The sequence below is a fragment of the Nomascus leucogenys genome, chromosome 7b (assembly GCF_006542625.1).
Source record: "Nomascus leucogenys isolate Asia chromosome 7b, Asia_NLE_v1, whole genome shotgun sequence".
NCBI classification, from domain to species: domain Eukaryota; kingdom Metazoa; phylum Chordata; class Mammalia; order Primates; family Hylobatidae; genus Nomascus; species Nomascus leucogenys.
The window spans coordinates 102,925,775-102,947,843 of NC_044387.1; the positions used below are offsets into that span (position 1 = coordinate 102,925,775).

The 22,069-nt window shown below is 40.4% G+C and overlaps 1 protein-coding gene across 1 annotated transcript in view; it reads left to right on the forward strand.

The window, feature by feature from the left end:
• TENM3 (teneurin transmembrane protein 3) overlaps positions 1-22,069 on the forward strand; it is a 1,583,118-nt gene that overhangs the window by 1,498,174 nt on the left and 62,875 nt on the right. Inside the window, exons 18-21 of the mRNA XM_030816348.1 lie at positions 1,335-1,481; positions 16,473-16,689; positions 17,704-17,823; positions 18,383-18,644. Coding sequence (XP_030672208.1) covers positions 1,335-1,481; positions 16,473-16,689; positions 17,704-17,823; positions 18,383-18,644 — 746 coding nt within the window. The remainder of the gene's footprint in view (positions 1-1,334; positions 1,482-16,472; positions 16,690-17,703; positions 17,824-18,382; positions 18,645-22,069) is intronic.

The window sequence follows — 22,069 nt, forward strand, 5'->3', positions numbered from 1 at the left end:
CCTTAAATTTTGTCACTGGAACAATAGAAGCATTCAAATGATAAGAAGCTGTAAAACAAACCCCAGTTGCTATAGCAAGTATTTTTATTAATATGTTTTATACCAAATTATAAATAGCTCTGTCCACAGAAATCTGATGAATAGCCAGTTATTCTTAGAATTTTAGAGCATTTCTCTCCTTGCTTCTGTCAGTGTCATATCACACTCATAAACAAGGACACCAGAATCTACCCAAGTGTCATCCTCATAAACAGATCACGTTGGCTGCATGCCAGATATCATCAGTAGGAAGTGGCAAAAATTGTTTATTTTAAAATGTCATGTTAGACTGAAACAATTATAGATTTTGGATATATTAAATTATTTTAATTGTTTCCCAAATTTTCCCTCCTTGCCCATAAAAGCAGACAAGATAGGATATAAAGGTAACAGCATAAAAGCCTTAGGGAGATTGTCACAAAATATCACTCTTCGCTATCTGTCTTGAAGCACGTCACTACCGTGTTTTTGTTCAGTCTATCAATGTTTTATTGTGGTCCTTATGGTATTTCATTTTGTCCGTCCTAAGTAATCCAATATGCACAGCTATTACATTTAGTTGGAAATCCTGTCGGTCCTGTCCCATCCGTATGCAGCCTGAATCCTAATGTTTGTTAGAATAGATGCTAAGCTGCTTCACTATTTCCTGGGCTTTGCTTATTCTGTGACAAGGAATGTACTCTTGGCATAAAGTATAGTCATTAATACTGGCCTATACTTTGTGCAATTATTTAATGCACTGTAATTTCACATGAATGTACGGCAACTCCGAGGCCAGATAAAATTAATGTTCTCTTTTTGACATCATTCATATCCTCATACCCACTTTCATGCTTTTGGAGTTTGAGGGAATTTTTTTAAGCAACAAGGTGCTTTAAGAAGGCATGTCCTGATAAATGACCAGTAATGTTTAAAACAGATTACCAATCTAGACTAGGGATGCTGAAATTATTTTGTTGAGATGCTGCTTTTCCACACCATACAATATACCTTGTTGCTTGGCTAAAGGGAAAAAATTTAAGTTAATTTTGTCTGGCCTGCAGCTATTTAGTGGATCGTTGCATATATTTCTGTCCTGCACAGGTAAGTGGTGTCTCAAGGGTCAGGCCAATCAAAGATGCCACTTGGATAAGAATTAGATTCCATAGATAACGTTGCTGTTTCTATCCATGTGCAATTACAGTATTTGTGCTGTTTATAAAGGCCTGTCCCCACTAAGTGTCCCTTATCTGTTTATTTTAGGTGCAAAAACTCAATACTCAAATCACTGGTGTTTTCCTTCTTTGTCTTGACAGAGGGTTGTCCTGGTCTGTGCAACAGCAATGGAAGATGTACCCTGGACCAAAATGGCTGGCATTGTGTGTGCCAGCCTGGATGGAGAGGAGCGGGCTGTGATGTAGCCATGGAGACTTTGTGCACAGATAGCAAGGACAATGAAGGAGGTAAGAAATGCTGAGCATGAACACAAGTCTGTGCCAGAGCACAGGTTCGTAAGTGACAGTGAGTACATAGATATCTGTTGCCAAAAAAAAAAAAAAAACCTGATCCCCATAGATTAGATTGATTGACAAATGTATGAGTGCTGATAGAATGATTTTGCTCTCCATTTTTCCTGAAACAAATGCAAGATTATTATCGTTCAGGGAAAAGGCAAGGTAACCAAGCTACTGCATAATGTCCATTGTTCTCCGTTCCTTTTCGTGGTCCCCAGGTGACTCTTCTCCTCAACCACAGTATTTAGGGCTCTGTGAATTGGGAGCTCCAAAGCAGTATTTTAATAACTAACATTCCCAAAGATGCAAAGAATTTTCCAGCCTCTTCTGTTGAAAGTCATGGATGGAGAAAAACAAAACGGTAACAGAGAACAGTTCCCTGGAAGCTGTACTCTAGTGACGTTTTATCCTTAACTTGATACTAGGTTAAAAAGATGGTGAGATTCCACCCAGTTGAAGCCCTTGGTTAAGAATAATTATTTTTCCCATTGAGCTCAGCCTCCATGTATTGTATTTTAATTTCAGGGAATAGAGTGAGAGTTGGTGATTACCTCTCCAGTGATGGAATAGTTGGCCCTGATAGCTGTTTCATTTTGTTTTGTTTTTTGAGATGGAGTTTCGCTCTTGTTGCCCAGGCTGGAGTGTAATGGCACGATCTCAGCTCACCGCAACCTCCACCTCCCGGGTTCAAGTGATTCTCCTGCCTCAGCCTCCCGAGTAGCTGGGATTACAGGCATGCGCCACCACACCTGTCTAATTTTGTATTTTTAGTAGAGACGGGGGTTTCTCCATGTTGGTCAGGCTGGTCCCGAACTCCCGACCTCAGGTGATAATGCCCACCTCAGCCTCCAAAGTGCTGGGATTACAGGCGTGAGCCACCGCGCCCAGCCAGCTGTTCAGTTTTGACATAGCTTTAGCACTGCATTTTTAGGAGGGCTATAGTTCCTATCTGGGCCTCTGTGAACACTTGCCCTGTGTGTTAAGTTGTGTTTCCCTACCACTCCACCAGCCCCAACCATTCTCCCTGCTCTTTTTGAGACTGTACACATGGATGATAAAGCATCAGCTAGAGTGTAGGTTTTGGAGCACACAGATCTTCACTGAACCAGTAGTAATCATGTGACCTCAGACAAAATCAATTGCCACATCTATAAAATAGGAATAAAAGAATTTTGAAAGGATTAAGTGAGAAAATGCATGTGAAGTATGTAGCATATTGCCGGACACAGAGCCTGCTCTAAGTAGCAGCTATTATTATCCAGTTTCCCTTCTTTTGCTTTCAAAAGTGCTCATCTTGACTAAGTGAACTTCATAGAAAGTTGTCAGAGAAGATTGAATAGCCTTTGCCTTTCTATACCTATAGAGGGCCTAAACTACTATTCTGTAGGAAATAGAGTGACCAGAACCAACCCCTCAACCTCCCTTCCAACCCAGAACACACACACACACACACACACACACACACACACACACACACACACACACACACACAAGCCTGGGCCGACAGTCATTCTCAAAGCAAATGTTATTTGTGCCTTATCCTTCTGACAAGGTGGTGCAATTCTATCCTTTAGTTTCTAGCAGACTGTTCACTGTTTTCTCTTAACTTGGACGATCAAGAAACTTGAGCCACAGATTCTGAGCTAAAGCCTTTCCTTTCTGCTCCTGATAGATTTAGGCGGCCCCTAGCCTTCACAGCTTTTCCTGCTTAATAATACCTTGTTGCCCCTGACTCCTCTTAACTGTATGCTTTATAGACATGGTAGCATTAATCCTCTCAAAACCACAGTACAGATGGCACCTCTCTTAGTTACTTGCCCCCAAAGAACCCTCTACTCCAATGTTGCTATTGCCTAGGGAGGAAGGAGAGCTTCTCTTTCTCCTTGATCATATAGTTCAGATTTTGCTTCTAAGAGAAGATTGCATTGAGGAGTTTACAGAGTCTCTCAGAGGGAAGCGGGCTGCAGGACCAAGTCTGCAGAGACACTGCCGAGTAATTTAGGGGCTAATCAACTCTTTAGTATTATTATCAGCTAAAGAGGTTTTTCCTTTTCCTCAAAATTTATCAACTGTGAATTGGCCTCATTCCCCTTTGTTTATTCTGATTAGCATGAAACTATGCTATCTCTAGGCTCCCCTCTCGGAGGGGAAATCTGAGCTGACAGAAGACTCCTGTGGATTCTCTGCTTATCTCACATAATTTGTATTCCTGCCCCTAACCTAATTTTGCTGATCTTCTGAGAAGGAATCTCAGTGCCAGCCTTCTTATGCCCTGAGATTGTAACCTGGATGCTTTATAACCTAAGCCAGCGGGTTCTTTGAACTTAAGCTTAAGCTACATGTATAAAGACGGTATTTTTCACACCAAACCCCAAATCAAAACACGAAAGATGGCAATGAAGGATGTCAATTATATGAAGACAGTCTAACAGGATGTTTAAGAACTATAAATCCAGTCCTTATTTAGGACTAGACTGGATTTTATTAGACTGAGATTCTAGGATATATGGTGACTGACTGTAGTGTTACAGATCCATTGTCTAAGTTTAGTATCAAAATGGTGACTTATCCAGAGAGTAGCTAAGTAAGTTGATGTCGCACATTAAGGAACTCAGGAGGAGGAGAGGGTGAAGAGCCCAATGTGGCCCTAGTCAGAAACTGAACGCTTCCAATAAATAGCTACTATCGTTTGAGCAATTTTGTAGAACACGGTGTTTGTAAAAGAAGAGCAAAGGAAGTTGCGTACCATTCCCGGAACTAAAGAAGAAGTATCAAAAAATTTTAGAAGAGACATCCATCATATAGGGAGATCTTGAAATATCTTCTTAAGCCAAGCATCTTCCTTCCCCTGCAAAATTTATTTTACTTCACCCAGTCAAGTTTGCCCCATCACCACTGTTGAATGCTAAAGATTTTAAACATCTGAATCTCACTAAATAGGTGTTCCTCCTTGCCTTTATGTATGTCTGTCCCCCTTGATCTCTAAAAAGCTGCTTTAGAAGGGAATTCCTTATGAAGAATAGGAAGAACGTAGATGGGGGCAACTTATCTTCAGCCACCCTTTTAACACCTGTGCTGCTTTCCAATAGGCCCTTGTTTCTTTTCAAACAAACAGCTGTCATGTACGCTGGGTAACTGTAGCTTTTCAGAGCTAAGGGCAATCTGTTACCCGTAATAAGGGCCCTGACAAAGATCTCCACTCTCTATGAAATCAGTAAGTTATCCCCCTCATCTGCTTCTCAAATCCAGCTCCAGGTACTAAGCAGAGGTTTTTGGAGCAGATCCTTTTGACAAAGGCAAGCAGTGGATGACTAGATTTTTAAATCACACAGTGGAAATCAGAAACAATGCTCACTGGACCAGATAATCGTGGATAACACCCCCAGATGGGGCATGTAGACACTTTGGGAACAACTTGTCCTGTCCTAGTCGAGAAAGCTTTTAGAGCAAACGATCACCAGTACCTACACATGGCTAATAAATCTTTCTTCTTCATCTCCAACTTTACTTATAAAGACAACAGTCCTCTAAATTGAGCATTTGTTGCTCATATCCCAAAACACTCTGATCATGAAGTTGCTGAGACCAGAGAATAGGAAGGTGAAGAGATAGGAGCTGCATGTGATCTGGAGTGGGGGTTAAGACAGTGACTGTTCACCACAGTCTTCAGTTCCTCGAGTACCTCTTTTCACCAGCCATTTGCATTAAAGTCTGCCCTGTCTCACAGTGAACCCTACCACAGACTTCCACTCCCCCTCAACAGGAAAACCTGTTCTTTTTTCAAGGTTCTACTCGACCATTCTTAGCAGGAAAGACCCTGGTCGCACATGGGAGAAGTTCAACTCAAACATTATTACATGTAAAAAAAATTATTAGCTTATATAACTGAAAAATTCAGATACAGTTGCACCCAGGTGTTCAAATGATGACACCAGAAACTTAGGTATATTCATCTGTTAACTCTGCTTTCTTCTACCTTAGAATCATTCTCAGGCCATCTCTTCCCCAAAAAGGCCACCACCAGCTCTGAGTTTACATTTCACTTCCTAATAACTCCACCACAAAGAAGACACACCTTTCTTCATGGTTATATGTGGCCTGGGCCTGGGCCTGAGCCTCACTCTCATTGGTCTAAATTAGATCACCTGTCCAAAGGAAAACTGAAGTACTGTCACCAGAAGAAAGGGGCTTGGATGCTGGGCAGGCAGAAAAACAGTCTACTATAGGAATAAGAATAGCTCTCCATAGCATTCAGCTTTAGTACAGTCAGACCATGTACTGCAGTAACTAGTTCATATGCTCATGGACTGTCACTTTGAGAAGGAATCTTCTTCTCTCTGTCTCCTCCTTCCTTGCCAAAGTATAGCCTTTTGACTTGACAAGAATACCAGTGCTGAACCTGATGTGCTTTTTTGTGCCCAAGATTAGCAAGGCAGCTATCTAATTCTCCCCATATACTTTTAAAAGCATCATTGCTTTTATTTAGCCTGCTGTGAAGACTCTCATTCAGCAAGGGGTTGCTTGACTTTAAATAGCTCTCCAAATGATGGTCTCACTATGCAAGCACCAAAACGCAATAGCTTGCCAGAGATAATTCTATCTCTATGGAAACTTAAGATACTTTTTAACAAGATGATTTCTCCACAGTGCATTGTCCCTGGCAGTCGTTAGCAAGCTCCCATCTTCTCCAGAGGGGGATCTAGTCAGTTTCCTTTGACACCTTGCGTCCCTGCCTGGTCCTCCAGTGGCCAGCTCCCCTGTGGGTACCTGAGGCGTGAGACTCAAGCCCTGTCCTGGAGACTGGCTGGTTGAGGGCAGAAGAATGACTTTAAAAGATACATACTAAACTTTGTGCAAGAATGGTGGAATACCAAAGCATAACTCCTGGCGAGAATAATACATCTTACCAGACGGAGTCTCGCTCTGTCTCCCAGGCTGCAGTGCAATGGCATGGTCTCAGCTCACTGCAACCTCCGCCTCCCGGATTCAAGTGATTCTCCTGCCTCAGCCTCCCGAGTAGCTGGGACTACAGGCGCCCACCACCACACCTGGCTAATTTTTGTATTTTTAGTACAGACGGGGTTTCACCATGTTGGCCAGGATGGTCTCAAACTCCTGACCTTGTGATCCGCCCCCCTTGGCCCCTCAAAGTGCTGGGATTACAGGCATGAGCCACTGCGCCTGGCCTAGAGTTATCTTTTATCCTTTAGAATTATTACTTTGTTGGGGGTATATCAGGAAGATGTACCTAAAACAGGCCATTTTTTCAAGTCTGTAGGGGCTGATTACAGTTGAGAAGAAAGCACAAGTCAACTGAGGTTATTCAGAAATAAGAAAGATAGAAATAACAAATAAATAATTAGATAAATAAGCAAAAGAAGCAAAAATACAATTCGAACTGCAAGAAAGCTGGGTGCAGTGGCTCATACCTGTACTCCTACCACTTAGGGAGGCTGAGGAGGGTGGATTACTTGAGCCCAGGAGTTTGATATCAGCCTGGCCAACATAGCAAGACCCCATCTCTACAAAAAATATAAAAATCAGCCAGGCGTGGTGGCACACGCCTTTAGTCCCAGCTACTCAGGAGGCTGAGGTGGGAGGATCACCTGAGCCTGGGGAGGTTAAGGCTGCAGTGAGCCATGATCGCGCCACTGCACTCCAGGCTGGGTAAAAGAGTGAGACCCTGTCTCACACACACACACACACACACACACACACACACACACACACACACAAACAAACTGCAAGAAAAAGTAGGAATGTGCTATCACTAGAAAAGGGGAGTGAAGGATTGAAAACAAATGGATGAAATATTAATATAAACATGAGAATGAGTATAATGAATGGAGAGATCTATATTTGTAGATTACTAAATGAAAATAAGGAAATGTTTGAAAATAGAATTTTTAAAAATCTAGCAGGAAGGTGGGACTATTATGTTCTCTAAAAACAGATTTAAAAAAAGAAATAATGAAATGGCAGGAAACAGCACTGGAAAGGAAGCGGGGGAGAGGGAGTTTAAAAAAAAAGAAAAAATTACAAGACATCACAAGTATTTCCCAAAATGAATCTAGATATTATCAGACATAGAGTGGTGCTTAGAGTCTCAGAGCATTACACTGTATTATTCAGGTAGATGATGGTTTGGGGGGAAATTACTATTAGTTTGAAAGACTACTGGATCCTACCTAAAGTGAAAAGGAGATTCAGGTTACTCTGAACCCTTTGGCTATCCACAGAATTTTTAGAGGATAGTAAATCCCATTCTGGGGGAAAAAAATCCAGCTTGTGCCCTATAAAGCAAAGGACTTCAGTAGCTTCCTGCTAGGACTCAAGGAACATAAGGTTTAACCACTGCATCTTTTTTTTTTTTTTTTTTTTCTTTGAGACGGAGTCTCGCTCTGTCGCCCAGGCTGGAGTGCAGTGGCGCAATCTTGGCTCACTGCAAGCTCCGCCTCCCGGGTTCACGCCATTCTCCTGCCTCAGCCTCTCCGAGTAGCTGGGACTACAGGCGCCCGCCACCACGCCTGGCTAATTTTTTGTATTTTTAGTAGAGACGGGGTTTCAACGTGGTCTCGATCTCCTGACCTCGTGATCCGCCCGCCTCGGCCTCCCAAAGTGCTAGGGTTACAAGCGTGAGCCACCGCGCCCGGCCTAACCACTGCATCTTAATGGGTTTTAGAAGAAGAGGAAAATCAGAGCCACACGGGTTGGTACTAAAAGTCTCCCTTCTTTTTTTTTGAGACGGAGTCTTGCTCTTGTTGCCCAGGCTGGAATGCAATAGTGTAGTCTCAGCTCACTGCAACCTGTGCCTCCTGGGTTCAAGCAATTCTCCTGCCTCAGCCTCTCGAGTAGCTGGAATTATAGGTGCTTGCCACCAGGCCCGTCTAATTTTTGTATTTTTAGTAGAGACAAAATTTCACCACATTGGCCAAGCTGGCCTCGAACTCCTGACCTCAGGTGATCCACCCACCTCGGCCTGCCAAAGAGCTGGGATTACAGGCATGAGCCACTGCATCCGGTCTAAAAGTCTCCCCTCTCTTTTACACCCGCGCCCATCAGCTGCCACCTGAAGCTTAAGAATGTAGACATGGGCACTGCGTGGCATCTCTTTAGAAATGGGCCTCCGGGCTACACATCTTTCCAGATTAAGAACCCCTGCATTAAGGCAAGGGGTATTATTAGTAGTCATGGTACACAGATACTACATTCTCATTGTCAGAAGAGTGAGCCATCATCAGTAACTTGGTGAGCATCTCAGTGAATTCATATGCACATTTATGTTATTAAACTTAAATAAATACTGTTCTAAATTTGATTCTTCCAAGGACGATATCTTAGAGATTTTTTTCATGCCCATACACAAAGGCCCATCTCATTCTTTACAACAGAAACATGGTGTACTAATTAATTTCACCACTGCTACACTGATGATAATTTAATTGTTTCTGATTTTTTTGCTCTTAGTATAGAGACAAATCTGTAGCGAATTTGTGTGTGTGTGAGTGTGTATCTGCATAAAATCTGTGTGTGAATGTACAAATATTTCTTTAGGATGGATTTTTAGAGGTGAACTTGCTGGTTCAAAAGGTATTTTAATTTTTAATTTTGATAGCTACTACTCAATTGCTTTGCAACACTTTATCAATCTGAAGGTGTTCGTAGTCTATCTGTAATTATTGTAAGTAAACAAAAATGTTCAACCAAATGAAAAATATCAATTTTGTCTGATGAATGAAAATGACCCCATTTTTAAATTAATTGCATTTTCATAATTATTAGTTAGATTGATGATCTTTATATTTATTTTTTTGCTAATTGCTTATTTATTTCCCTTGTTTTTTTCTATTGAACTGCTTGATATTTTCTTTTTTAACTCTTAGGACTTCATTATATATTCCACTTATTCTTTGTTAGGTGTGTTACAAATATTTTATCCCAGGTTTTCACTTATCTTTTAACTTTGTAATTTATGGTGCATGCAGAAGCTTTCAGTTGATACGACATAAATTTGTCTGAGGTTTATCTCTTTAGTTGTGACTTCTGGGTTACGTGTCTTCTAAGTAGAGCCTTTCTGAGATTAGACATAGTGTTATAGGATTTCATATAATTTCTTCTAATACTTTTTATAATTCTGTGGATTGCTTAATATTCAATTAATCAAGAACATTTTTAAGTACCTATTGGAGTAAAAAAGAAATAGGAATTCAAGGATTAGCATAGTGTCTGAGGGTAGGGAAAGCATGATGGAATAAAAGCAGGGCATCTCTTGTGCTTCTAAGCCTTTTCAACTGTTTAGAATTCACAATCTTTAGGAACTTAATTCATTTTTTCCTTCATTTAGCAAATGTATTAAATGCCTACTTGGCGCCAGCAAGTGTGCAAGGCTCTGGGGATACGAGAGTAGGGATGGATAGTGAACTAGATGAGCCCTCGAGTTTAAGGAGACAGTTGTCTGAGATGATTGCTGAAGGAATCGAGGACTATGTGGAGAAGTAAGCGAGAAGGTTAGAGATCTCCGGGCAGAGGAAACGATTATGGTGAAAGGTCTTATAAGCCATGTTAAGGAGTTGTGACTTTACTCAGAAGGCAGTGGAGATCAAGTAAAGGAAGCATTTTAGCCAGAGAAGTGAAATAATCAGATCTGGTTTCTCTGGCTAACAGGTAGAGAATGGATAGTTGGGGCAAGACTGGAACCTGGGAAAACACACTGTTGGTAAGAATTTGTCAAGAGAGGACCATGATGGCCTGATGGGTAGTTTCAGGGAAAGAGGAAGAAATAAATAGACTAATTCAAGAGAGATTTGAGATGAAGAAAAGCAACTGGTGATTGATTAGGTGCCAGAAAAAGGAAGAGACGAGGAGTCCAGGATAGCGTTCAGATTTCTACTTTGAGAAGCTGAGCGGGGTGGGTGGTGGAACCATTCATTGAAATAGGAAGTTGAGAAGCAGCGTATTTGGAGAAGAAGATCATATACAGACATGTTAAATCATATTACACATGTTAAGTTTTAGATGCCTGTGCAATATCCAAGCTAGATATCTTGAAGGCAGTTTGGTGGCTTTGTAGTTCAGGAGAATGACCAGCCTGGAGTCATTAGCACTGAAATGATGTGAACATGAGGTCCGAAGCCACCAGGAGAGCACTGATGTAGACAACCAAGAATGTGTGGAAAACCTAGCATGATCCCAATCCAGAAATGAATAAATGAGTTTCATGCATATTACAGAGTGTGACTGAAAAGAATAACAAAAGTTACACCTGTATACTTTTAAAATTCTGAATTCCACAAATAAAATATTACATGGGAATTTCTAATTCGGACTTGAAACTTGGAGGTTGAGGGATGGGGGGGAAGTACCAAATACTGTGGGGAAGGACAGTGGGTATCAATTATCTTTTGAGTAAAAAAGAAAATTCATGACTTTTTATCTAGTCTGTAAACCAAGGTTTTGAAAAACAAATAAAAATATCCATAGCTCCTTGAAAGAAGACAATGAGAGTATTGACAAGCAGCGTAAAGCCAGCATAGAAGGTAACCTAGGAAAAGACCTGTAGTCAAGAGTTTTAATAATCCAACAAAATGTGTATTGTTTAAATTTGCCAGAAAAAAAAAAAATCAAGAGTGATGGAAAGAATACTAGGAAATAGGACAGGATAGAGACCTTGAAGCAGGACCAGGGATTGGCAAACAGTGACCTCTAAGCCAAAGCCTGATTTTCTTAATAGTTTTATTGGAACACATTCATGCCCATTCATTGACATATTGAAGGCAGAGTTCAACAGTCGCCATAGAGACTATATGACCCACAAAGCGGAACGTATTTACTCTTTGGCTCTACAAAATAACTTTGCCAGCCACTGTAAAAGACCAGTGAAAATGCCCAAAGAAAGACAAGAGCATGTTTAAAAATAATGGACAGAAAAGCTAACAAGAGCAATAATATTACGGACTGAGTGGAGGGAAGCATAAACAGTGTGATGATCTACTTTACTTCAGAGTACCACGTAGATTGCAAAGCCTAAATGGAAGAAAGACAGGCTCTTAACTGATCACTGCAGTTATTATTCAGCGGGTTTTGAGCATTTCTGATTTATGTAGATTTTTATGATTAATGCTATTAGATATGGCTTCTATACCAATATAAATTTAAGCCAACCTAGTATTCCTGAAACTAAAATGGAATCTCAATGATTTCTGAGAAGCTATTCCACAAAGACAATTTTACCACACTATACATTTGGGCAAGTGGGTAATCAACTTAGTTATACTAGATAGCCTTAGCTGCCATATAAATACAGACCAAAAAATGAAAAATGTTTTCTCAAGTTATAGGAAGCCAGATTCATAACCATCCGTCACTTGCTTGGGCAAGTTACTGATAAACTCTGCAGAAAAATAACAAACAGTGTGTCCCTGCACCTTGGCTGTTGAAAATGAGATCTTTCTCTGATTGATGTTAGCAGAGAGGCTTGTAAAAATGCATTTCCAACTGATTGGTTCAGAAGGTGTCAATCTCATGCAGTTTTATGACCTGCAGACTACATGCCAGATGTACATTTGCTTTTTATAAACTAACAAAGATGAATGACTAAATTTGAGCATTCCTCTTTGGCAACTGTACCATCTATTGCCTAAGGGAAGACACTGTGGGAGCATTATGGCGGGGAGAAGAGGGTAAGGAGCACTTAACCCTTAACTTACCAGATTAATGGAGATAAAATATAATATTTGGAAATAGTTTTCCTATTGAGTCATTTCTACTTTTGTTGAAGAATGACTACAAGGGAAAACCTGCAAGAATATCAGATATTTGTGGTGTTATTCTCCCAAGCATATGTACCCATTCTAAATCCATCAAGTAAGAACTAAATGTACTATATCATAAAACACATTTGAAAGATTCCTCATAAACATCAACATATAACTATGAATTGGGATGGAAAGGTTGAGGTTTTAAAAAATTTTATTTGTTTGTTATTTTGGGTTTTTCTTGTTTGTTTTGTTTTTTTGTTTTTTTTTTGCAACGGGGTCTCTCCCTGTGGCCCAGGCTGGAGCACAGTGATGGGATCATCTCTCACTGCACCCTGGAACTCCTGGGCTCAAGTGATCCTCCCACCCCGGCCTCCCAACTAGCTGGGACTTCAGGTGCACACCACCATACCTGGCTATGTTTTCTAACTTTTTGTAGAGATAGGGTCTCGCTATGTTACCCAGGCCTGTCTTGAATTACTGGGCTTAAGTGATCCTCCCAAAGTGCTGGGATTACAGGCATGAGCCCCTGGGCCTGGCTAATTGTTTTTTTGATGCCAGAAATTATATTGGAGCAGTAGGTCAACAGTCTACTACTTTAGAATTCTGAATCTTAACAGCGATGCTTCTATTTCTTTGAGAGAGAGAGAACATGTTTTACATTATTATTATATATCCTCATGAAAACTAAGCCAATAGCACAGTGTCGTGTTTCTTCCACTAGAAATATTGAGAAATATTTACACATTTTTCATCTTCATGCTCTTTTGCCTAGGAAAGTAATATTTTGATAAATTGATATGAAATTTCCAAACTCAGTTTCATTTGATTTTTTTTTTTTTTTTTTTTTTTTTTTTCTTTGAGACAGAGTCTTGCTGTGTCACCCAGGCTGGAGTGCAGTGGCGCGATCTCGGCTCACTGTGACCTCCACCTCCTGGGTTCAAGCAATTCTCCTGCCTCAGCCTCCCGAGTGGCTGGGATTATAGGCACCCACCACCATGCCCCTCTAATTTTTTTGTATTTTTAATAGAGATGGGGTTTCACCATGTTGGCCAGGCTGGTCTCGAACTCCTTACCTCAGGTCATCCACCTGTCTCGGCCTCCCAAAGTGCTGGGATTACAGGTATGAGCTACCGCGCCTGGCTTGATTTTCTTAAAATATGATTTTAGGTTTTTTCCAGGGAAATAAACATGCAGTTTCAAATAATTAACAACTCATTATCTTAGAAATATAACAGACATGAAAATACATGCTATCATAAGGAAACCGTGTGTAATCAGATCTGCTTATCAGAAATCCTGACCCACACATTTTCATGTGTATGGAAATTATGGTAACAAAAAACTTAAAATATTAGTGTGAAAAGAGTCCAACTTCATAAATTTAATTCAGATATTCACTTATTAAGCCTTTCCCCCCTCCCCCAACTACAAAGGAAATAGTGAAGAGATTTTTAGTTACTGTCTCTGGATAAGCTAGGTCTCTGTCAGTTTCAGGTGACAGAAAATTTAATTCAAACAGACTTAAGGAAAAAGGGAATGCCTTAGTTTCTATAACTGAAAAACCCAGGAGGTCAAGTGCAGCTTATGGCAAAAACCTCAAAGGTTTTTGTGTCTGTGCCTGACCTGTTAGTTTTTGCTCCAGCCCTTGCTCCACGTGCCTGGGTATGGCTCCATTCCCAGCAGCGTCTATAACGGCAGCAAGGTGGCTGCAGCAATCCCAGCCACACAGCCTCACAGATCAAGCCTGGTTGAGGAGTAACAATCTCTTTTTAGATCGTTTGTGAAATTCACTCATGTTAGGTCACCTGTACATTTCTGAACCAAACAGGAAGGGAAGGTTATGCACATGGCCTGAGAGGTGGGGAAGGCCAGATACGCAAACGAAAAGTTTCATCTGTTGCCCGAAGAACGGGAAATGGGTCTGGGGAAGCACAGTGTCCACTTCGTTTATTCTTCAGATGGCCAAAATGACCTGCTGAGCCAGGCCTCCTCACATCTTGTTTCTTACCTTACCTGCGTTGTTGCTGACCTGCCTTTTAGACTGGGCAATTTAATTCAACTTTGTTTGTTTTCTTTTACCTCAGTTTGCTGTCAGATAACGAAGGGGCAAGCTAATATTCTATTAATAAGAATAGCCTAACTTAAATCAATGGCTAGTATAGTTTTTTTAAAAAATAAAACTTTTTTTTAATTGTATAAATAAAACGTAATGGTCATCTAGATATTTTCATCTGAGCTTGCTATCATAGTGGTCAGACCCAGACTTAAGTTGGAAGATTTTAAAACTATTTTGTCAGTTCTCCTAAGAATGATTAAAGTCTTCAGAAACTGATATTTTTATTAATCTATACCAATAAATGTAATTACCAAGGAGATAAAAATTCATGTTTTCAGCTGGGCTCAGTGGCTGACACCTATAATCCCAGCACTTTGAGAGGCCTAGGTGGGTGGATCACTTGAGGTCTGGAGTTCAAGATGAGCCTGGTCAACATGATGAGACCCTGTCTCTACTAAAAATACAAAAATTAGCCGGGCATGGTGGCAGGTGCCTTTAGTCCCAGCTTCTCAGGAGGCTGAGGCAGGAGAATCACTTGAACCAGTTAGGCGGAGGTTGCAGTGAGCTGAGATCGTGCCACTGCACTCCAGCCTGGGTGACAGAGGAAGACTCAGTCTTAAAAAAAAAAAAAAAAAAAAAAAAAAAAAAAATTCATGTTTTTCAACTGGTCAGTAAAGCCTGACCTTAAAGGATAATGTTATCAAATGATCATAACCTGAAACACTCAACCACTAATGGATGGTTATAGCTTTTAAACAGGATACTTACATGGGCCATTGAGTGTAGTTTCCTTTTGATGTTCCTGGAGAAATCACTGGCAAATTCTTCTCATCCATTATTCTTTTTATGCCATCAATACTATGGGTCAATTTTTCATGATGGATTTCTTATTATTTCTAATATTATGGCTGATTTACATTTACCACATTTTAATTAATACCTCCATTTTAGTGAGTGTATTCTAGGAGTCCAGGCTCTTGTTTAGTATTTGGGAAATGCCTGATTTTATCTGGAACACACTTAACCTTCCTTAGAAGAATTTTTTTTTTTTTGAGACAGTTTTGCTCTGTTGCCCAGGCTGGAGTGCAGTGGCGTGATCTCAGCTCACTGCAACCTCTGCCTCCTGGGTTCAAGTGATTCTCCTGCCTCAGCCTCCTGAGTAGCTGGGACTACAGGCACCTGCCACCATGCCTGGCTAATTTTAGAGATGGGGTTTCACCATGTTGGCCAGGCTGGTCTCAAACTCCTGACCTGAGGTGATATGCCCCCCTCAGCCGCCCAGAGTGCTGGGATTACAAGCATGAGCCACTGCACCGGCCAGAAGAGCTATTTTATTGAAAGATGGTTGGCTAATCTCATCCATTTTATATTGATTTGTGTTTGCTACACTTCATAAACTTTCGCTTTCTGACCCTCTCCCAAATTTTAGAGCTTCGTCCTACATAGATTCCTATTTACCATACACACTTACTATGCTAACTCCTAGTGCATTTTCTCTAAAATATAGAATATTTGCGTAGCTTTACTTACAACTAACCCATATTCATACTACTACCAATAGATCGTTCTAATCACTAATTTTTTTTCTTACTCAGAACAAACATTATATGATTCTTTTCAGCCATCTCTAATCTAAATATTTACTCTCTATGAAGGCAGTTGCAAGTAGATTTTTGTGTCACGTAATGATGGGGATATGTTCTGAGATAGTTGTTAGTCAGTTTCATCATGGTGGGAGCATCATGGCATGTACTTATGCAAATCTAGATGGCACAGCCTACTACACTCCTAGGCTACTCATCTGTACAGCATGTTACTCTACTGAATACTGAGGCACTTGTAACACAGTGGTATTTGTGTATCTAAACCTAGAAAAGGTACCATAAAAATACAGCATTATTATCTATGGGACCACTCTTTTATATATGGTCTGTCATTATGTGGCATATGACTATTGTATTTCTATTTCTTCTGGTTTCAAAAAGTATGCCTCATAGAAATTACTATCAGATAGTCAGTGGGAAATCACTTGATGTGAAAAAAAAAAAAAAGTCAAGAAACAAAACTGATTCTACATTATGGCATCAAAAGGAAAATTCTCTTACTGGGGAACATTTCTGTCTACAGATGGACTCATTGACTGCATGGATCCCGATTGCTGCCTACAGAGTTCCTGCCAGAATCAGCCCTATTGTCGGGGCCTGCCGGATCCTCAGGACATCATTAGCCAAAGCCTTCAATCGCCTTCTCAGCAAGCTGCCAAATCCTTTTACGATCGAATCAGTTTTCTTATAGGATCTGATAGCACCCATGTTATACCTGGAGAAAGTCCTTTCAATAAGAGGTTAATGCTTCTTTTCCGTATATAGATTTGTGATGATGTTATCAACAGTTTACGTACACTTTATGTGAAATACTCATGACTGTGAACCTGAGGAAAGTTCTGTTTTTAAACACAGTTTTTCCTCTTTCTGCAGATTCTTCACCAAACTTTGCATTTCAAGCATTTTTGACACAGTTCACATACTTTGTCAATTTCAGTACCTGAAACGTAACAGGACATTACATTAAAGAGTCAATAAATCTTCATTTAACTAGTTGATTTTGTTAGCACAGTTGGAAATGTTTCAAAAGAAGCAGTGAAAAGACCCCAAAAGGCAGAAGTGCACTTTTTTTTTTTTAGCTGAGCTCACTAAATAATATAAATTATGAATTAATGTAATGGAACTGCTGACGGCATGGCAGTAAGATTGCATAAGCTGTATGACTGGTGCTTTACAGAGCCGTAATGACCTGAAAGTAAAGCAGTAAGTGAAAGCAGGTGTCTTGTGTCTCACTGAGCAAAAGAAGATGATTTACACCAGAACTCCTGGGTCTGCAGTAATTTAACAGCATTAATACAGTTATAGCCAGCAGTTGATTCAAAGTTGTTGTACCAATGTTCCTTATTGCCCCCTTAAATCTTATACTTCTTGGTCCCTGAAGATTTACTGATTGCCTCAGAATTAATTGGAGAGTCTACTTTTCTTCATGTGAGCACCATATATATGACTTATGAAAAAAGCACAGAGTTTGTCATTTTAAAAATTCATCTCTAAATTATTAGTCTTGATAACACTCCAAAAAACAGATTGCCACAAATTAAAACCCAGGGTAAACACAAGGCATTTAGAGAATATGCATTACACTGAATTAAAAGGGACATTGTCTTGCGAGTATTTCAGGTCTGGTTTTTGTGAATAACGATGGATTGCAGAGCATAGTGTTATTTCATCCTTAGGTTGAATTATCTATAAATCATGATAATGTTGGCCTGAAAAGACAGATGTTCATTCTCATTCTTCTGCTTTTCCAACAGCCTTGCATCTGTCATCAGGGGCCAAGTACTGACTGCTGATGGAACTCCACTTATTGGAGTAAATGTCTCGTTTTTCCATTACCCAGAATATGGATATACTATTACCCGCCAGGATGGAATGTGAGTTAGTCCCATCACACTATCTCTGAAGGATTTGAAATATAAAAACTAGACCTTCCTGTACCACTGTCATGTTTGATTGCCCTTTTTAATATGGAAATGCAGCAACTTTTAGACTCTAGAAACTTGTGACAGTACCTATGGCAGAGATTTAAAGTCATATACTCACATATTTCTTCAAAAGTTGATTTTACTCTCTAAGGCATGGTAACAGTACTGTAGTTTTGTAGGAGAATGCTGTTTGTCTCAGCAGACGTATGTTGAAATCTTTAGGGGTAATATTTTATAATGTCTGTAACTTGAGCTCAGGTGGTTCTGAGAAAAGAGTCAATGGAAAGCAAATTTGGAAAAAAAATTGGTCAACTTGGTGAATACACATAGGACATACGAGTATTTATTGTATAACTCTTGGAATAGTCCTATAGATCTGAAAATATTTCATATAAAAGTTGGGAGAAAAAGTTGATTTTCTTTTTAAAGCATATTAACTTAAGGAGGTGTGTATTGGTAGTTATATGGGATCCAGACAATTCACTAAGCATACCTTGTTTTTTCTTAGGTTTGACTTGGTGGCAAATGGTGGGGCCTCTCTAACTTTGGTATTTGAACGATCCCCATTCCTCACTCAGTATCATACTGTGTGGATTCCATGGAATGTCTTTTATGTGATGGATACCCTAGTCATGAAAAAAGAAGAGAATGATATTCCCAGCTGTGATCTGAGTGGATTCGTGAGGCCAAATCCCATCATTGTGTCATCACCTTTATCCACCTTTTTCAGATCTTCTCCTGAAGACAGTCCCATCATTCCTGAAACACAGGTAAAATATTGTCACAGGCAATACTTGTAAATACAAGATCTTCAGATCATGTTTTGCCAGAGAATCTTAAAAATAGGTTATAGAGGCCGAGCACGGTGGCTCACGCCTGTAATCCCAGTGCTTTCGGAGGCCGAGGTGGGCAGATCATGAGGTCAGGAGTTCAAGACCAGCCTGGCCAACATAGTGAAACCCCATCTCTACTAAAAATACAAAACAAAATTAGCCGTGCATGGTGATGGGCACCTGTAGTCCCAGCTACTTGGGAGACTGAGGCAGGAGAATCGCTTGAACCCGGGAGGCAGAGGTTGCAGTGAGCCGAGATCACACTACTGCACTCCAGCCTGGGCGACACAGTTGAGACCCTGTCTCAAAAAAAAAAAAAAAAACAAGGATTATAGAATTCCAGTGCTATCTTTAAATAATTCTATAGAATGAATTATATAGTGTGTGTTGGTGTATGTGTGTGTCCTAGAGTAGACATTGTTATAGTAGGATATCTAGTTATTTCTTTTTTCTTTTTTTTTTTTTTTTTTTTGAGACGGAGTCTTGCTCTGTCATCCAGGCTGGAGTGCAGTGGCGCAATCTCGGCTCACTGCAAGCTCCGCCTCCTGGGTTCACGCCATTCTCCCGCCTCAGCCTACCGAGTAGCTGGGACTACAGGCACCTGCCACCAAGCCCAGCTAATTTTTTGTATTTTTAGTAGAGGCAGGGTTTCACCATGTTAGCCAGGATGATCTCGATCTCCTGACCTTGTGATCCGCCCGCCTCAGCCTCCCAAAGTGCAGGGATTACAGGCGTGAGCCACCGTGCCCAGCCTTTCTAGTTATTTCTTAAAGATCTACTCAAACAAAATATTTTTTCTTCAGGATATACCTTATATATTTATTAATAATAGTCAAATGAAACTATAGCTTAAACTCAATCACTAATAATGTCTTTGTTCATTTATTTGTTAATTGAAAAAAAACTTTAGTGCCTAAATGTACCTGACAGCTTGACTGACATTGTACCAAGTGCTACTGACACCACTCACTATTGCCCATGGCTATTAGTCTCAATAACTTACTGTTTAATTATTGTTATAAGTAAAAAGCGTTTTGGAAAAGGTAGTTTTGACAGAAAATATTCATTAATATAACTTTTTAAGAAATAGCCATGCATTCCCCATTCGTTTCATCTACTGAAATAGCTGAGGATTGTGTTCCATCCCACATGTTTCCAGTTAGAAAAAACTTTCAGATCTTAAAAGTAGGGCATTAGGTATAATAATAATGGACATTGCCAGGCAGCGTGGCTCACTACTATAATTCCAGCACTTTGGGAGGCCAAGGCAGGAGGACGGATTGAGCCCAGAAATTTGAGACCAGCCTGGGCAACATGACAAAACCCTGTCTCTACAAAATATACAAAAAATTAGCCAGGTGTGGTGGCATGCACCTGTAGTCCTAGCTACTCAGGAGGCGGAGGTGGGAGGATCACTTCAGCCCGGGGAGGTCAAGGCTGCAGGAGCCATGAGTCCCACTGCACTCCAGCCTGGGCGCCGGGAGTGAGATCCTGTCTCGAAAATATATATATAATCATAATAGACTGTATTCGTAAAGAGGTAAGGAAAAATCTGTAGTCATTAAAATACACTAGCACATAGCAGCTCTGTCGTATTCATTCGCCCGATATTTCTTGAACACCCGTTCTATACCAGGCGCTGTTATGTGAGAACAAAGCAGTAAACCACTCAGATGAGGTACCTGCTCTCACTGAGCTTCCCAACTCATGAGTGGAGAGAGGCAGTCAACAAGAAATACATCAGGTTGCGATGAGACTTATCAAAAAATAATAAAAAAGCAGGGGACAGTGAATAGAGGTATGATCTTACATAGTATAGTTTGAGAAAATGTCTTCAATAAGGTGACATTTCAGCACAAACTTTAAGAAAGTAAAAGAATAAGCCCTGAAAATAGAAGGGGATTCTTGGCTTGTTCAAGGAGTGGCAAAAAGGACAGCAGGCACGGCTGGAGTGAAGGCGGCAGTAAGTAAATCACAAGCCATTGAAGACCATGGCAAAGATACTCTTTGAGAATTGGAAGCCATTGAAGGTGTTTAAGCAGAGCAGTGACAGTCACTGATTTCCTCCTTTAAGGAATTTCTATGCTGAGAATATTCTATATTGGGCAAGGGTGGAAACAAGGAGACCAGTTAGGAGGCAACCTCAGTTGTCCACAGGAGAAACTATGGTGGCTTGGACAAAAGTCTTTGGAGGTAGAAGCAGACATGGAAGAGTGGAGTCCAGGGAAGAGGTTGAAACTAAAGAGGTAAATTTGGGAGTAATTCGCATATAAATATAAAGCATAAACCTAGGGAGGGAGTACAGATAGAGACTACAAGAGGTGAGCCAGAAAGGTCTAGGATAACAAAAAGTCAAAAAGGCTCACAGGCAAAGATGTTGCAGCAGCAACACCTCAGGGATTCATTGTAAAATGGTCAAGCCAACTTTGAGCTGAAACTTTAAGAAGTTCATTGTAACCTCAATCAGTTTACTACTTCCTCCCCAGGCCCATCTTGCAGGTACTCTAAACTTCCTAGTCAGTCCTAAAATAGACTTTACCTAGAGTCAGTACCTGTCTGTAGGTGCCAAATTTCTAGCAAACTAGGACATTAAAATGGGTTTCAGATAGTCAGCAATTCCATGAATACATGGAGTCTTTTCTCCATTCATTCATTCATTCATACAGTAGGCAAATATTTCATAAAAATTTACTGAGAGCCTACTATGTACAAGATACTTTACTAGGATAAAAAGAAGACGTGCATCCTGCCATTCTAAATGTGATAAAGGTTTTAATGAAGAATGATACAAGTTCAAAGGAGAGGTCAATTCCTAAGTAAGCCAAAGAAAGAATCACTGAGGAGTTTGGTCTTAAACAAGGATTAGGCTGGAGAGGGAGGAAAGCATGTTTCAGACTGAAGATGTGTAAGCAACAGTGGAGTGGCAAAAACAAGTCATGTTGTAGAGGGGATAATGGGGAAGGAGGCAGAAGATGACTCCGGGGCCAGGTTATCAATGGCCCTGAGAAGCAATCTAGGGAAACCTTGAATACTTTATGTGATGCAGAACCAAGGCCCCAGTGGAGTTTTTTCAGCATTTCTCTGAAGTTAACTCAAGTGGCAAAACACACTTGAAAGAAGTGCAGAAGATATTGATAAAAAAGAGAAAGGAGTGAGCAGGCTATTCTTGTGAAGTGTATATCCATGCGTATCCAGGGCTCAGATGGAGAGGACCTCACAATCACAATGGTAGTGGAAATGAAGAAGAGGGAACACATTAGACAGGGATTGGAAGATAGAATTGGCAGGACATGGTTCCTAACCGAATGTTTAACGGGATCAGGAATAGGATTTACAGCTCACGGAGCTGGCAAAAGTAGGCC